Below are 15,392 nucleotides of genomic sequence, written 5' to 3'. Positions count from 1 at the left end.
TGTAAGCTACGTGAGCCAAACCAAGTATGTTTCTTCGGTGACACGTTCTATCGGACCGGTTTGTTTTTTGTTTTGTTTATCTACTTGTTTCGAAATTGTAAATTCGCCAACTTTACCACCGTTTTTGGTATTCCCGAAAGCACAAACTAGGGGCGTTAATTGCACAAACAACGGCTTAGGCCTGCCAACGTTTCAAGGTTGTTAGCTCGTTAGGTTTGCCTAGTGGCACTTGAAGAAATACCACCAGAAGTGAGATAATCCTGTAAAATTGTTTGTTTTTTTTTTCATTCGTTTATTGTTTACCATTCTTATGTAGATGAGAATGACGATTTCAGTTCTTTTCGTCGAAGCTGTTCCTGCATCGCAGTTCGACAACAAAAAAGAACTCGTTACTCTTACGTGCTAGCGTTTTCAATAGACTAAATATAATTATGAAATAATTATAAATCACAGACAACAGCTTCCCAGTATTCAGTACGATACGTGCAGGGAGTTAAGCATAAATGATGTTGGATGACGTGTTAGTTTCAGATCATGATTGAAATGAACGATAAGTACTATTACGTCCGACCGGAATTTTTGACCCTTTTTTTTGGTGTATTTCTTTTTTTCCGCGTCTCGTTAAGAATTCTTTCATTTATGCCGGCGGGAAGATGTCGTCCATGGTTGCCAGCTGAAGGATTTCGTTGGCCGTGTTTTTGAACGTTTCCGACAGGCTGCGTTCCAGTCCGGGTGTCAGTTCATCCAGGAAGAGCCGCGAGTTGTCGTTGATGAACTGATTGCCGACCTGGCTGAGCACCGGGTCGCCGTTGAAGAGATCCTTCAGATCGAACTGACCCTTCTCGATCTGGATCTTGACAAGCAGCCGCTTGGCACGCATATACACTTGGCCATCCTTCTCGTACTTCTCGTTGAACAGCTTCACGCGTGCACGGGCGTTCTCTGTTGATCGAGGAAAAACGTAGTGATTTGTGGAATTTAATTATAATGGTCTATCGAACTCGTTTGTGCAGGTGCAGGTACTTACCGATTACCCCCTTCAGATCACCGCTTCCGGCAATGTTCAGCAGCAGCAGTCGCATCTTGAGGTCGTATTTGCCACGAAATGCAAGCTTCGGAAGGTAGATGTTAAAGTCGAATGTTAACTTATCAAGATTAACTCTAGAAAAAAATAAGCACATAAATTTACACATGTTCAAGATGACCGTTTTACTGTTGCTCACTTTAGATTATCGATCTGAAACTGGCTGGGTCCATCCACTAGCAGCCGGCTGAAGGTGGCCTTGAATTCCTGGCCTTGGTCCATGTTGATGTTGGATAAGGCCAGCGGTTCCAGTGGCGGAACCGAAAAGTCGTCGGAAAATTTTCCGCTCGCCAGCAGCGGCCGAAGCGCTATCACCGAATTCGTAACACACGTGTTCAGATCGGGATCGTTGCGGGAACACACTCGAATGGCTGAGGCTGCAATAAAACGATGACGAATTAATTGAGTAACACCTAATAATAGTTCTAAATCGGAATGTAATATAATTAATTCTAGAAGTGATTTTCGACGCTTAAGTGACGATGCTCACGTAGGCAAACTGCAACCAAATACGACAGTGTTAAAGGAAGGCAGAGATTCACCGGCCGGTTCAAATGGTCGGATATTTTTTTATTTTAAATTCAATGTGAAGGCCACAACTAGCAACCCCGTTTGCGGCTATTATCGATCGAACGTTGATTGATAACGAGGTTCGCATGCATGCATACAAGCGTGCATGCATGGACAAGACGGGAGAGCTCCGCCAATTGGCTATTATATCATCCGGCTGCTGGTCCTGCATATTGATGCGCTGCTGCTCCGATGGAAGTGGAAACGCTTTTTTGGAATCAACAGCACGTGGATGCAAGTGGCTATTTGGTGTGCATCAACGGAATCTATTTTATGACACATTGTTGATAATAGATTGTTCAATTAATACTTAGAACTGCTCCCTATTACCCTTGTTTTAATAGCGATATGTAATATTCGAACCGTGGCCGGCAGTCAGACTGTCAGACCTTCTTTAGATCACGAACAACAATTCTAGCCAAAGATCGGCTATTTGTTATTTATTTAAAAGCATAGCCATGGTTATAAATGTCCTTCAGAACTTGACTCTTCTTTATCGACATATTTCGCAGCCGGTTGTTAGAGAAAGACACTATTAACTCTGTAGCGACACCGTCCAATCGAGAATCGAACAAACGACGACTGGCTTCTTGGGCCAGCATCGTACCCCGGAGCTAACTGGGCGGGCAATCACAATTTTAAATCCTAAAGTTTTCCACTACATTATCGTTAACTTGTGTCATGCTAGACCCGGACTTGGAGGCTCGTCATACATTTAGAAAATTGCCGAAGGTAGCAGTAAAACGTGCAGATCCGAATAATGTAAAGATCGTACGTAGACTTGTGGAAATTTACGACGATAAGGGTACTTTTCCACTTCAAATGGTTGCAATTCAATTACGTAATAATTGAAAGTATCACAAGTTGGACACGAAACTGAAATGAATTATCGAGTTGACAACATTTATCCCTATAGGTATAATCAGCCTCTATTCTTGCTATTTAAATGAAACATTTTCACACTATAATGCTCCTTTGTTGTGCATTCAGACAGAATCTGTGAATACAGAAATAAAAGTACATATTTGAATTCTAACTTTTATAATAAAAAGTAGAGTTAAAAAGAATAGTTTCAACTCTTTCTAACATTTGTTCTGAAAATTGGTTCAAATTTTTGATCAATTTTCTATAAATCTTTGTACGTCTTTGACGTTTCTCATAAGCTTTGTTTTCGTGCAATTCTCTCAAGGATTTTTTCAATTCCCGATGCTAGTGATAGAAAAACGACCATGTGTCTCCTTTTTCGGTTGAATTTATGGAGGCGTGCTGTTTGTCGATGATCAGAAATCAGCTATTACCGTAATCAGCTATAACAGTGTTAGCCAAACTGTGGCCCTTGCATGTGGTCCGTGTGATCTCGAGGGATGCTGTGGCGAGGGGAAACTATAATCTAAATTTTTAAACGACTAGTTGAAGGCAGTGTTGCTATTCATCGACACACTTTCAAAGATGATTACGAAACGTCAAATTCTCTGGAAATTCTTTTCTAGCTGAGAATTATTTTAGGAGAGTGAAAAATAAGCGAATTAAAACTCACACTTTTTCATGCATGAATTGATCGCTAGTGATGTCAATCAATCACGAAAAGGTTTCATTTTGGCTCATCGCGATGAGCTTCGAAGAATAAACAATTTAAAAAAATGTATGCGCTATCGGATATTTGGTTATACGGTCAAAAAAATTGTAACATACTAATTTTTCAGTTTGATTATTAGCACCTGAGATACTTGGAATATACACTTTTGCGCAATAAATGCATCAAAATTCTTTTATACCGAGAAAATTTATAGTCTCATATTATTTTAACATGTTATTCATAATTTTTCAACAGTCACATTGAGTGCAGCAGAAATTTTTTTTTGCGACAAGCGGCCGACCACATTTTTAATATGAGCCTTCATCGTTAGCCACACAAGAAGAAGAGCAGTATATTATTTTTCACAGCTTCGATACTTCGAGGCTCCAAATAATAGTAATATTGTTGCACTAGGTTTGCATTCAATTGTGTAACTAGATTTTGAAACCATTTTGTTTGTCCGTGTGTCGTTTGTAGTAACTGGTTCTGTCTGGTGTCGCAAGTCCTATATGTTGACATTTGACGATTCATCGTAGAGCGAGTAGGACAAGAGACAGTTACCGATTGTAGAAATTTAAATCGCTGATGAGCTGACGATGAGCACTCATCACGAAGAAGATTTGCAACATTGGGTGAGGTATTCAGTTTAGTCGTGATGCTCCGCGTATGATGTGCAGTTAAATATTGTTCTGTAAGAAAGTTCTGATGGATCTTGGAGAATGATAGTTGGGGTAGTAAATTTCGCATTTTGTTATGAGCATTATTGGTTAAAAGTCATTGTTCGCGGCTATCTGACTTAACCCGCACATTGCGAAAAATGACCACGCTTCTCCTTTCTCTCGGTAATTTATGGAGACGCATTGTTTATCAGTGATCGATCAGTGTTTCGATCATAACATAAGCATTGGCGATAAGCTATCAAGCTTCTGATTTACATATTTCACAATAAGGACGACTATAACTGTACTCAATGTGACGCTTCCATTGATTCCACAGAAAAGTGGACGAATGGCAATTCTCCAACTTACAGTACTGGGCTTAAAAAATGTAAGAAGCACACCAAACTGAGGTCACCAAAAATTATATTAATAAATCATAGACTGTTTCTTTTTGAAAAATGTTCCGTTTTTCAATGCTTGCTAACAGATACTTATACTATAGACGCCGTTTATACCAAGTGCTTAATAGTCGCCAACGTCATTTTAAATATATTAATTCGCTGCTTTTATTTTTTGTTCAACTGATTTGTTGAAGCAACTCTAAATATTTCGCTAAATTCAGTTCTTGTAGCAACAATTCGAACATAAATACGGCTTGTTCGCAACCTTTTTCACTTGCTACACGGAATAAAAGTCCCATGTAACCAGTAAAAATCTTTTATAAAGCTACATTTTGGTGACTTTTCGGCGCAAGTTCGTGATTCAGTCCTTGTCTCAATACAGCGTTCTTTTGCACACCGCCAAAAATGGTTCTTAACGGGTGACAACTAAAATTTTGGAATTTTTTTCCGAAAAGACAAAGGTACATGAAGAAGATCTGATTTACCGAAATTAAAGATAAAGATCCATTGTTGAAAAAAAATTAGTGTACATTTAAAAACGGTCCGTAATCGGCTGTTCGGCGAAGCTTTCGTTTGACGTCGAAACAGGAGTGTTGTACGGCCGTCATGTCAACCTTGTGAATGCCTCTCTTCATTCTGCCAATCAACTGTTTGCAATTCGTGGCGCTGCAGCTATTTTCGTACACCAAGGAACTAAAAACCCCGAAGACATCTTCGACTGGGCGACACTGAGGCAGATTTGTCGGGCTGTGGTTTTTGGGCACAAATGGGATCGAATGGGTATTCAGGAACGATTGTATTTTTTTGGCGTAATGCGATGATGCTCTATCCGGTCAAAACACGTATTGTCCATTTGCATGAAGTTTTTGTAGAAATGGGATCAAAATTTTGTTCAAACATTCGTCTTGCACATCTTAATTGATAACCAAACCAGAGGGCTTGTTTTTGAAGGCACGAGAAAGAGAACGATGTCCTTCTGCGTCCATAATTTTGGCTCGTGTTCCATTACCTTGCTAGCGAACAGTTGTTGGGCAACATAGGATATGGTAAACAGTCAAAGCCGCAACATATTCGCTTTTTAAAAGTTGTACCGTGTACTTTTTGCCGAGATTTCTGTGGCAGTTCGTAGAAGTGTACAACGCGCTCCCGAAATGCTTCTTGTTTCGACGTCATTTTGAGCAAAACAAGGCAAGCATAAACAAAACACTAAACATTGACAAAAAGAGGAGAGAGAGAGAGCTAACACATACATATTCTCATTTCTCTCTGAGCTCGTTTGTTGAGTATAGGGACCTCAAAAAATTCCAAAATTTTAGTTGTCACTCATTAGATGCCACTGTCCGTTTGGTGCAAAAAACATTTTCTCGAATATTCGTGTTAGTTTCTAGAATAAATCTGAATAATCTATTACAGGGATACCTCGATATAAGACAATTTATAATTTCTAAAAGTTGTCTTATTTCGAAATTGTTTTATAACGAAACATGGTTTTTTCAAAAAAAATTGCATTAGCGGTCGCCAGTTTTGCTCTGTGTTATGTGTTTACGGTTTTTGAAATATTTATTATTGTTTGAACTATTAATTTTTAACTATTTTTGGGGTAATTTTGAAATAATGAACATCTTCATGGCACCGATTTCAGAATGGAAAATCAGCTCTGGTATCGTTACCAGCTATGTCAAAGGGATTTGTTTCGATATAAGACAAAATTGTCTTATATCGAAGTTGTTTTATAACGAGGCTGTCTTATATCGAGATATCCCTGTATAAGAAGCCGTAAATAGAATATTACCACCAAAACAGTTACCGAGCTACTGGTTTTTCTACGAATTTAAACCAAGTTTACTGTTGACGCTCAAAAATCAAGAGTTGTTCCCAAATTACCACTTCTGGAAATTCAGCGATCAAAAACCATTGCTGTCAGAACTTATTGTGCACATAGTATACTGAAACGATATTGTTAGAGAAAATTTTTTTTTCATTGATGGCAAAATAGTCGCCACTGCCTTAAAAATAAGGGTTTAAGCCCAGTACTGTAAGTTGGAGAATTACTATTCGTTCACTATTTCTGTGGAATCGAGTACAGTTATAGCAGTCCTTTTTGTTATGTAAACAATTGGTGTAGACTCACACCAATGTTTATGTTATAATCGAAATACCAACGAGCACCGATAAACAACGCGCCTCCATAAATTGCAGAGAAAAAGGAGACGCATGGTTGTTTTTGAAAAATGGGGGCTAATTGTGAGTCAGACTTTTCCATGAAAGCCGCGAGTAGCAATGGATTTTGACCATTATTGTTCATAACAAAAGGCAAAATATATGGCCTCAACTGTCATTCCCCAGGACGCACCAGAACATCCATACAGGAAAGCATTCATCTCCACAACACGGGGCATTACAACAAAACTGAATACCTAGTCATTAAAAAAATTAATCTATTATTCCCCTCACCATCGCATTCCACAGACCACGGACCGCACGGATCGTCTCGAAGGGTCACATTTTGACCTTCATTGTTATGTAGCTGAATTGTTACTATTCGACGACAAACAACGCGCCTCCATAAATTCTATAGAAAAAGGAGACACATGGTCGTTTTTCAATCAGCAGTATGGGGCATTGAAAAAAATCCTTGAGAGCATTGCGCGAAATTAAAGCGACGATCCTACTGACTCTATTTAGCACCACCGCCTAGCCGAGATTCGAACGTACGACGACTGGCTTCTTAGGCCAGCATCATACCTTGAAGCTAACTGGGCGGGACAAAGGAGCAATAAAACCGTTTAAGCATTTGCAACCATAATAAAATATCCCATAGAATAAATAATATCATAATATAATTTTTGGATATCTTAGTACGTTTGCAGCATATGAGCATTAAATTTTTTCGTGCCATATTGATGTGATAAATAAATAATGATAAATAAATTTTGCAATTTCCGAAAACTGGATGTTTAAACAAAAATATATATATCCAGTTAGTCACTCTCAATTTCCAGCAAAATCATTTTAGTTGCTTCCTGTGACAGGAGAACCGATTGATAATAGCTTTCTTTCTGCAAAACACTTTGGTGAATTTTTGTTTGTGAGCTAACAAAATACTGGAATATGGCCTTTTGGTGATAAAATTTAGTATTCTTCATAATAGCGGGAATAAATCTGTTTGGTCAGGGTGTTACCGCTTTATTAACTCTATAAAACCAACAGATTTCTTGCGGTTTCATAAGCAACCACGATAAGATCAATTTCAGTTGGTGCACCATTTTGTATTACTACGCCACACTCATGACAAGTTTATAAGAGACGTGGTATAGCCAACTAGTTTTACCATGGTAATATTAGCAACCATAATAAATTTGCTTTATTAATCGCTTTATTATGGCTGTATAGCTAGCTAGAAGTGTGTTTTGACTTTTGACTGTATTGCGCAATTCCACAATAAAACCAGAGGTAATGATTAATTCCGCTTTGAAACCTTTATTAAATTCAAGTAAAACCAAGTGGTTTTAGAATTGTTACTTGAGAAAATTATAGTATAACAAAGGTAAAACCATGAAAACGTGACCGAAAAAACAAAAAAAAATATGACAAAATGACGAAGAAAGACGCCAAAAACATTTGCTGATTACAAACATGGCTAAAAGCCGCCGAAAAAAATAACAAAAATCCAAAAACAAACGTCAAAAAACGATGAGAAAATGTCAAAAATACGATGAATAGATTGATATCTTTTCAGAAACCACGAAAAGACGACAAAATTAAGATGATGAATATGAAGAAAAGACAACAAAGAGATGATAAATTCGGCGAAAAGGAATTGAAAAGACAATAAGAAGATGACAAAAAGACGACAAAAAACAGCAAATACTCGACAAAAAGACGACTAAGAGATGGCGAAAATGTAGCGAAAAGACGCCGGGAAGAGGACGAAGAAGTGATGACAAATAGGTGAAACGACGATGAAAAGAGACGAAAGACGACAAAACTACGACGAAAAGACGCCGATAATCCGCCAAAGATGCGGCAAAAAATGTCAAAAAGATAGTAAAAACAACGAAAAGCTATAAATAAATCCAGGAAAGGCGATGAAGCGACCATGAAAAGACGACAAAATAGCGACAAGAAATGCCAAAAAAGACGCTAGATGGCGTCAACCAAAAACGTAAAGCGATAAGTAATAACAACAAATCACTGACAAAAAACCAAAAGATGATTTAGAGATACCAGAAAGGTTGATATTAAATAGAACAAAAAAACAGTTGACAGACGGTAAAAAGACAACACCAAAACGACAGCATAAAGTAGACATAACAAAAAACAAGACGGAAAATGAAAAACAAAAGGTGACAAAACCAAATGACGAAAAATGAAAGATAAAAGACACACAAACAAAGACTTAAGGCAAATGATGAAAGATCAAGAACGAAAGTCGAGAGTAAGCGTCCTTGAATAATTTAGGTCAAATCGCAAATGTATCATGAACTGATTTGATTCAAAAAAGAATTGATTTCCTTTGAATACAATCAAGAACAATTCTTATACAATTAATGCGATTAAAAGTGAGTACAGGTTTAGGCGGAATGAAGCGGCGTTTATCCGAAACAGTGCGCAATTGCGCATTGAAATTTATTATCTCGTTGCAGTAAAACAAACGAACTTAGTACTAAATTAAAATAGCTAGTAATACTATAAACTTAGTGAATTAATAATATAAATTATGAAGCATATTGTTGAATAATTAATACTAAATTCTTAGGTACATCTGTAACTGCTAATTTTAAGGAAAAAACGAAAAAACCTTCTGAATTGAAATGCTTACTACAAGATTTAAACTAACAACTAAACTATGTCAAATTTAATAGCTCTCAGGAGAAATGAGTCATCATTGATTCTGCAAATTTCAAAAGCAGTTTTCTGTTTGAAACAAAAATTCTGTTCGTGAAAATGTATTCTCTGTGTTTAGATGGGCAAGAAGAATGCAGTGAATATATTTCTAATAACAGAGTTTGGTGGTCCAACCGGGCTTGTGAAAATCATCGATGTTTTCATTACGTAATATATAAATATCCCCATTGATAGAAACAGATGATAATGCTGGATTATCTTTTTTTGCATGAAAATTCAAGCATATTTTCTCAACAATGCAGAAAAAATATTGTCCTGAAAAACCTTCAACTAAATATTTCATTGTAATCAATCGAAAAAACGATGTATTGCCTCAAATTTCAAAATATTTTTTTTTCAATCATCTATTGTTCATTTAATGGTGAAAAGTTCACAATGGCATTACGTCCGAATGCGTCGGTCATTATTCGTTAGTTAGTCCGCACTACGCAAAAATTACGCTTTTGTTGAATTTTTTGCAATTGAAAGTTTAGAAATCGGTGACTAAAAACAAAATATTTTGAAAATTTTCCTTGAAAATTTTATTCGGACCTTTCAAATTTTTCCCCAAAATTTGTGAAAATTTTTTCAAATGATATTTTTCTTATGTTGCTGTTGAATGTCTTCCATGAGCAAGAGGACAGTTTTTTTACCTTTTTATAGAGTTTTCCAGCACTATAATTTTTTTTTTTGAATATTTTATTCGTTTGTTAGTCTATTAATTACCTCCGCATATAAAATTTAATTACACTTTGGGATCCCATTTATTCAATCATTTTTCAAATGTCTATAAGCGTAATGATACTGCATGGTTTAGCGCTAATCGAGAAAATTATCAACCAGAAAAACAATCAGAAATTGCACTGCATGCTAGGAGCATGAGAGCTAGCTGATCAACATCGCTAACTACGCAAAACTTGAAATATTACAAATTCAAAAGCCATAAATCACACTGCTAATCGGAGGTTTGACCATTTCTAGACTAGATCAACTAAAGACTAGACAAACCATTCAATCAAGAGTATTTTCGATAGTTATCAACCTGCCTATGAGTACTTTCAAATCCATCCGGTCGGGCTGCTGAGCAAATCGAGTGAGCCCACTAGCTTCAAGGTACATAAATTACACTCTATTTTTGAACTAAGAATCCAATTAAGAAATTATTCTGCACGTAATCAGCCAGACTGTAAACCTCTTTGAAAGTCATTGAGTACGTTCTACATGAGTGAGTTCAAAGTGAAACATACACGCACAGATTAGCAGAGATGTGGGTACCTTCACAAAACATGTGTTAACAAAATATTGGATACTAAGTACTGTTAAACCTGTTCCACCACTAATCCGTTTAAGCAAATTTTTTAAACTAAATCATCGAAAATATGGTTTAAAATAAACTTAAGTCAGGAAACTTACGCAATTTTCCGTAACTGCTGTCGATTCGTAGCAGGACTCCGAGCACTAGTAATGCGGTGATTGATTTCATTTTTACGTTTATTTTTTTTTTCTTTGTAACACGAATTTACACACGAATTCCTTCCGTTCAGTTCAACTTTCACAGCGCACCCACCGATCGGTGTCCGCCCATGAACTTGAGAGGTCCTTTGAGATCACTTTTCTTCGCAGCGCGCCGTCCACCGTCCGTCGTAGCTTTCTTAGCTACTTGTGCTTCTCTCCGGTTTGACCTACTATCCTTGAACCCAAGCAGAGCACAAAGCTGCACACGCGCGCTGAAGCAGATAAACACAAAGGACAATTTCACTCTTCACCGAACGAACCCACGAAGGAACTTCCTCAACCGCTCAATTCTCTGACTAGCCAAAGTGCCGAAGCCGACTGTTTTCTTAATTGTGCAATCGGCCGCCTTTTATAGAATCCGGACGGTCGGTCGGTCGGTGCGCGGTGGCCGCCTTCTGGTAATCTGGTTAGAGTTGACCGATTGGTGACTGACTTGACTGCTGCCACCGGCTGACCGCACGGACGGCACACCTGTATGCGTGCGTGTCGCACGCAGAACGAACAAATGCGCGCCGAGTGCGCGCCGAAATCACCGCACCGGCCCATAGTGAGAATGTCACCTGACGGCAACGACGGCGACAGCGGAGCGAAATAAACAGGTAAACAAAATATGTACGTCCGACAGTGCCGGATTCACCCTTTTTGCGATACTTCCTAGACAGCGCAACGTACAGGTTGATTGTGCGAAAGCACGTAACCAGTCAACGCGACTTAGAGAGAACCCGAACCGGTTAAACATTGGGGAGCTACAAAGTTTGAGATTTTAACCCACTGTGCATTCCACTTAAGTAGAACTGCTCGAGAACGCTAATCCTATTGAAGCGCTCAGCCGGCGTAGTAGCAATCACGGCGTGAACGGTACAGCTTGGGCGTCGCGACGCGACGCAACACAACTCAACAGCTTTGATTTAGTGTGGAAGTTTTTGGGGGAAATATTCTTGTTTTTCGAGTTCGTCGTGTACGATCGATTAGGTCTTTCTGGCGCCCGGCTGATGCCGGTGCAGAATTTTTATGCCACACGCTTTTTTGGCTATAAAATTGCCAGTCATCTGTGAGTTTACAAAGTTGTTTACATTCGGCAGGTTGAGTATCATCCGCAGCCCGGGCAGGCTGGATCGTTCGTCACCGCACTAGCGTGCCCCGGCATAAACCAAAGGGGTATTCATAGGATAGCGAAGGTTTTATTACTTATCACAAAAATACCGGATGATTAGGTTGAAAACTCTGGACTTTCGGGTTCAATAGTGTTCAAAACCAAAGTTGAAATTGGACTAGAAATTAGACTTGGAACTGAACTTTGAAATTGGACTTGCAATTGGAATTGACATAGGAAATTAAATAAGATTTGAATTTGAACTCATGTTAAGCTTGAAGGTTTACTTCTCATAGAACTAGAAATTGGACTTGAATCGGATTTAAAATTGGACTTCAATTTAGGGTTATTTGAACAGGAAGTTTTACTTTGAATTAAACATGAATCGGACTTAAAACTAAGTCAAATGTTAAATTTTAAGTTCAAATTTTATTTGAAGTTGGTCTTGAATTAGACTAGGGATTAGATTTGAAGTTGAAATTGAAATTTGGCTTGAAATTTGTTGTGAGATTAAGACTCTAAATCGGATATCCAATTGAACATAAAATTGAACTTGACATTGGACATTAAGTTAGACTAAAGTTGAAGTTTTACTTTAAACCGGATATGGTTACAAAATTAGACACGAAATTAGTAATGACATTTTTCGCCTGCGGTATTATTCTCTCGCACGTTTTACCTCTTTTTACCTTCTGTTTCATTTTTTTATCTTTTCCAGTTCTGTTTTTCCATCTGTTATCCATTTTTTCTGTACCGTTTCCTTGGTTTTCGCTCTCACGTTTCTTCCGGTTTTCCTTTTTTTCTCGTTATCCTTTTCTTCAGTCCCATGTTTCTTGTTCAATTGTACTTTTTATTTTCGTTTCTTGTTCCGTTTTTTCTTATTTTCAATCCTGTTTTTTTATCATGTTTCTCATTTATTTTTGTTGTTGCTATTTTCTTTTCCCTTTGTCGTATTTTTTGTTCATTTTCCCTTCTTTCCGCTTCCAGTTTTCATCTTTTTCATGCTCCTTTGTTTCTTTTTCTTCTTATTTTTCTTCTTCATATGTTCCGTTTTTCTTCTTATTTTTTTGTTCTCTTTTATTCTGTTTTTAGATCCTATTTTTTCGTTTCCTCTCCAGTTTTCCATTTTTATCTCAAGGTTTAGATTTTTCTCTCTTTCGTGTTAAATTTTTCTTCAGTCATTTTTTTCTAATTTTCTTTTTTATGTCTCATTTTCCCGGTATTTGTCCCATCTTTCTCCTTTTATATCCCGTTTGATCCCTTTGTACCATTTTCCTTGTTTCCTCTATCGTATTTTTTCTTTTTCGCTACTTCCTTTTAGTTCCTCTTGTTTTCTCTTCCATTTCTTGTATCGTTTTCCCTTTCATCCTCTCTCGTTTTTCCCTTTTTCTGTTGGCTGTTTTCTTTATCTTTGTTTCTTATTTTCTTTTCCTGTCACGTTTTCCGCTCTTTACTTAAGTCTCGATTTTCCATTTCCGTTTCTCGTCTTTTACTTCCGTTTTTCATCGTTTCCAGGCCTGTTTAACCTCTTTTCCAGAGTCCTTTTTTCCTCTCCCGTTTTTTGTCTTTTTCATTCCACATTTCCTCGTTTTTAGACCCGTAGTCTCTGTTTCCGTGACTCCTTTTGAACCATTTTTTGTCTAGTTTCGATTTTTTTGCTTGTTTTTCGTTCTTGATTTTCGTCTTTATTTGTTTTCATATTCAGTTTCCCTTTCTGTCACTCTTTTTTTCTTTTGTTTTTTATCTATTTTGTTTTCTGTTTCCTTTTTTTCTCTTTGTTCCTTTTTCTCCATTGTTTTCGTTTCCTTTGTTGTCGTTTCTCCATTTTACGTCGTCTTTTCTCGTTTTCGGTCCCATTCAGCAAGTTCAGCTTATTCTGATTTTCTTCGTTTTCGTTATGGATTTTCTTTCTTTTTTTTCTTTATCCTTGCGTTCCTAATTTTTTTATGCCCATTTTCCTCCGTTTTTCCTCGTTTTCCCTATTTTCCCCCGCATTTTTTTTACTCGTTTAATGACCCGTTTTGCCTCTCAATTTATCTGACGATGTTTTCTTTCTTTTTTTGCCAGTTTTTATTCTTTTTTCTTTCTCGCGTTGTTTCTCTTTGTCCAGTTTTTGTCCCGTTTTCCTTCGTGGTCTATTCTGTTTTGCTCTTTTTGAGGCCTCGTTTTTTGTCTTTCTGTCTTTGGCTTTCTCCGGTTTTCCTTTTTTATCTCCAGTTTTAGATCTTTTTCTCTGTTTTCTGTCCCATGTTTTTCGTTTCATATACCATTTGATCCCTTTTGCCCGTAATCCTCGTTTCCTCTATCGGTTATCTTTTTCTCTTTCTCTGTTCTTTTTATCTCTGTTCGTTTCTCTTGTTTTCTAGTTCATGTTTCCTTTCTTCTCTCTCTCTTTCTCCCTTTGTCCTCTTGCGTTTTTCATTTTTTCTGTCTGTTGTTTCCTCTTTCTCTGTTTTTTTTTCTTTTCATTTCAATTCATTTGCATTTCTGTCATTTTCCACTTTTTTCTTATTTTGGTCCCGTTTTCCACTGTTTTCGTTTTTCCATCTCGTTTTTTTTATTTTCGTTTCGTTTTTCTCGTACTCATGTTATGTCCTACTGTTCCCTCTTTCTGTCACGTTGTTTTTCTTTTCCGTTAAATTTTAATTTTTTCTCATTCTATCACGTTTTTCCTCTTTTTTTGTTTTAGTTTCTCTATTTCTATCCTGTTTTTTCTCCTTTTATGTCTTAGTTTTTACCATGTCTATTCACTTTAGTCTTATTTTCTTCGTTTTCTGTATGATTTTTCCTGCTTTTCCTTTAGTGTTCTTCGTTTTTTATGTCTCGTTTCTTGGTTTTTTTTTCGTCCCTCCCATATTGTACGTTTCCAAAATGTACTTTCTTTTTATGATCCGTTTCCTCTTCTGGTCTGTTCCATTTTTTCGTTCGATTTTCTGTATTTCATGCCGGTTTTCATTCTTTTTCTCTTTATCGCGTTGCTTCTCTTTTTCTGTCCCGTTTGTTTGTTTTTGTCACGTTTTCCTTCGTACTCTATTTAATTTTTCCTCTTTTTTATCTTTTTAATTTTTCCCGTTTTTTCGTCTTTTCTGACATGTTTATTCTGTTTTTGGCTCCCTTTTTGCCTTTCCTCTACGGCTTTCCTTTTTTATTTCCAATTTTAGATCGTTTTCGTTTTCATTTCAAATTTTTCTTTAGTCCGTTCTTCCCGTTTTTCTTCTTTTTTCTCGTTCTTTGTTTTACCCTTTTTCATGTTTTTCTCCTTTTCTCTATCGGTTTTCTTCTTTTCTCTTACCCTATTCTTATATTCTTCTGTGGTTTCTCCTGTTTTCTAGTGCACGCTCTCTTTTTTGTCTCGTTTTCGCTTTCTCCTCCCTCGTTTTTCTTTTTTTCTGCTCGTTTCTGTTTCTGTTTTTCTTTTCGTGTCATGTTTTTAGTCTTTTTTCTTTCGTTTTTCCTCGTTTTCACGCCGGTTTTTTCTCTTTTTCTGACTCCTTTTACCTCATATTTTGTCCCGCTTCGACTTGCTCTTATTGTTAGTCCCGATTTGCGCCTCTTTTCATGTTTTTACCCCTTTTTCGTTTTCGTTTCGTTCCATTCGTCCTCTCAT

At 37.2% G+C, this 15,392-nt stretch overlaps 1 protein-coding gene across 1 annotated transcript; it reads right to left on the bottom strand.

Moving 5' to 3' along the window:
* Window positions 1–296: 296 nt before the first annotated feature.
* On the bottom strand, window positions 297–10,980 carry LOC128742913 (protein takeout-like). Its single transcript, XM_053839409.1, has 4 exons — window positions 10,591–10,980; window positions 1,224–1,461; window positions 1,028–1,161; window positions 297–942 (listed from the first exon to the last, which is right to left on the bottom strand). Exons 1-4 carry the CDS (start codon window positions 10,658–10,660, stop codon window positions 638–640), a joined length of 747 nt encoding a protein of 248 aa, XP_053695384.1. The 5' UTR covers window positions 10,661–10,980; the 3' UTR covers window positions 297–637.
* Window positions 10,981–15,392: the final 4,412 nt, after the last annotated feature.

The sequence above is a fragment of the Sabethes cyaneus genome, chromosome 3, assembly GCF_943734655.1.
Source record: "Sabethes cyaneus chromosome 3, idSabCyanKW18_F2, whole genome shotgun sequence".
In the NCBI taxonomy this organism is placed as follows: Eukaryota; Metazoa; Arthropoda; class Insecta; order Diptera; family Culicidae; genus Sabethes; species Sabethes cyaneus.
Note: the sequence above shows the minus strand (reverse complement) of the source record. Positions and strands in the feature narration are given on the sequence as shown.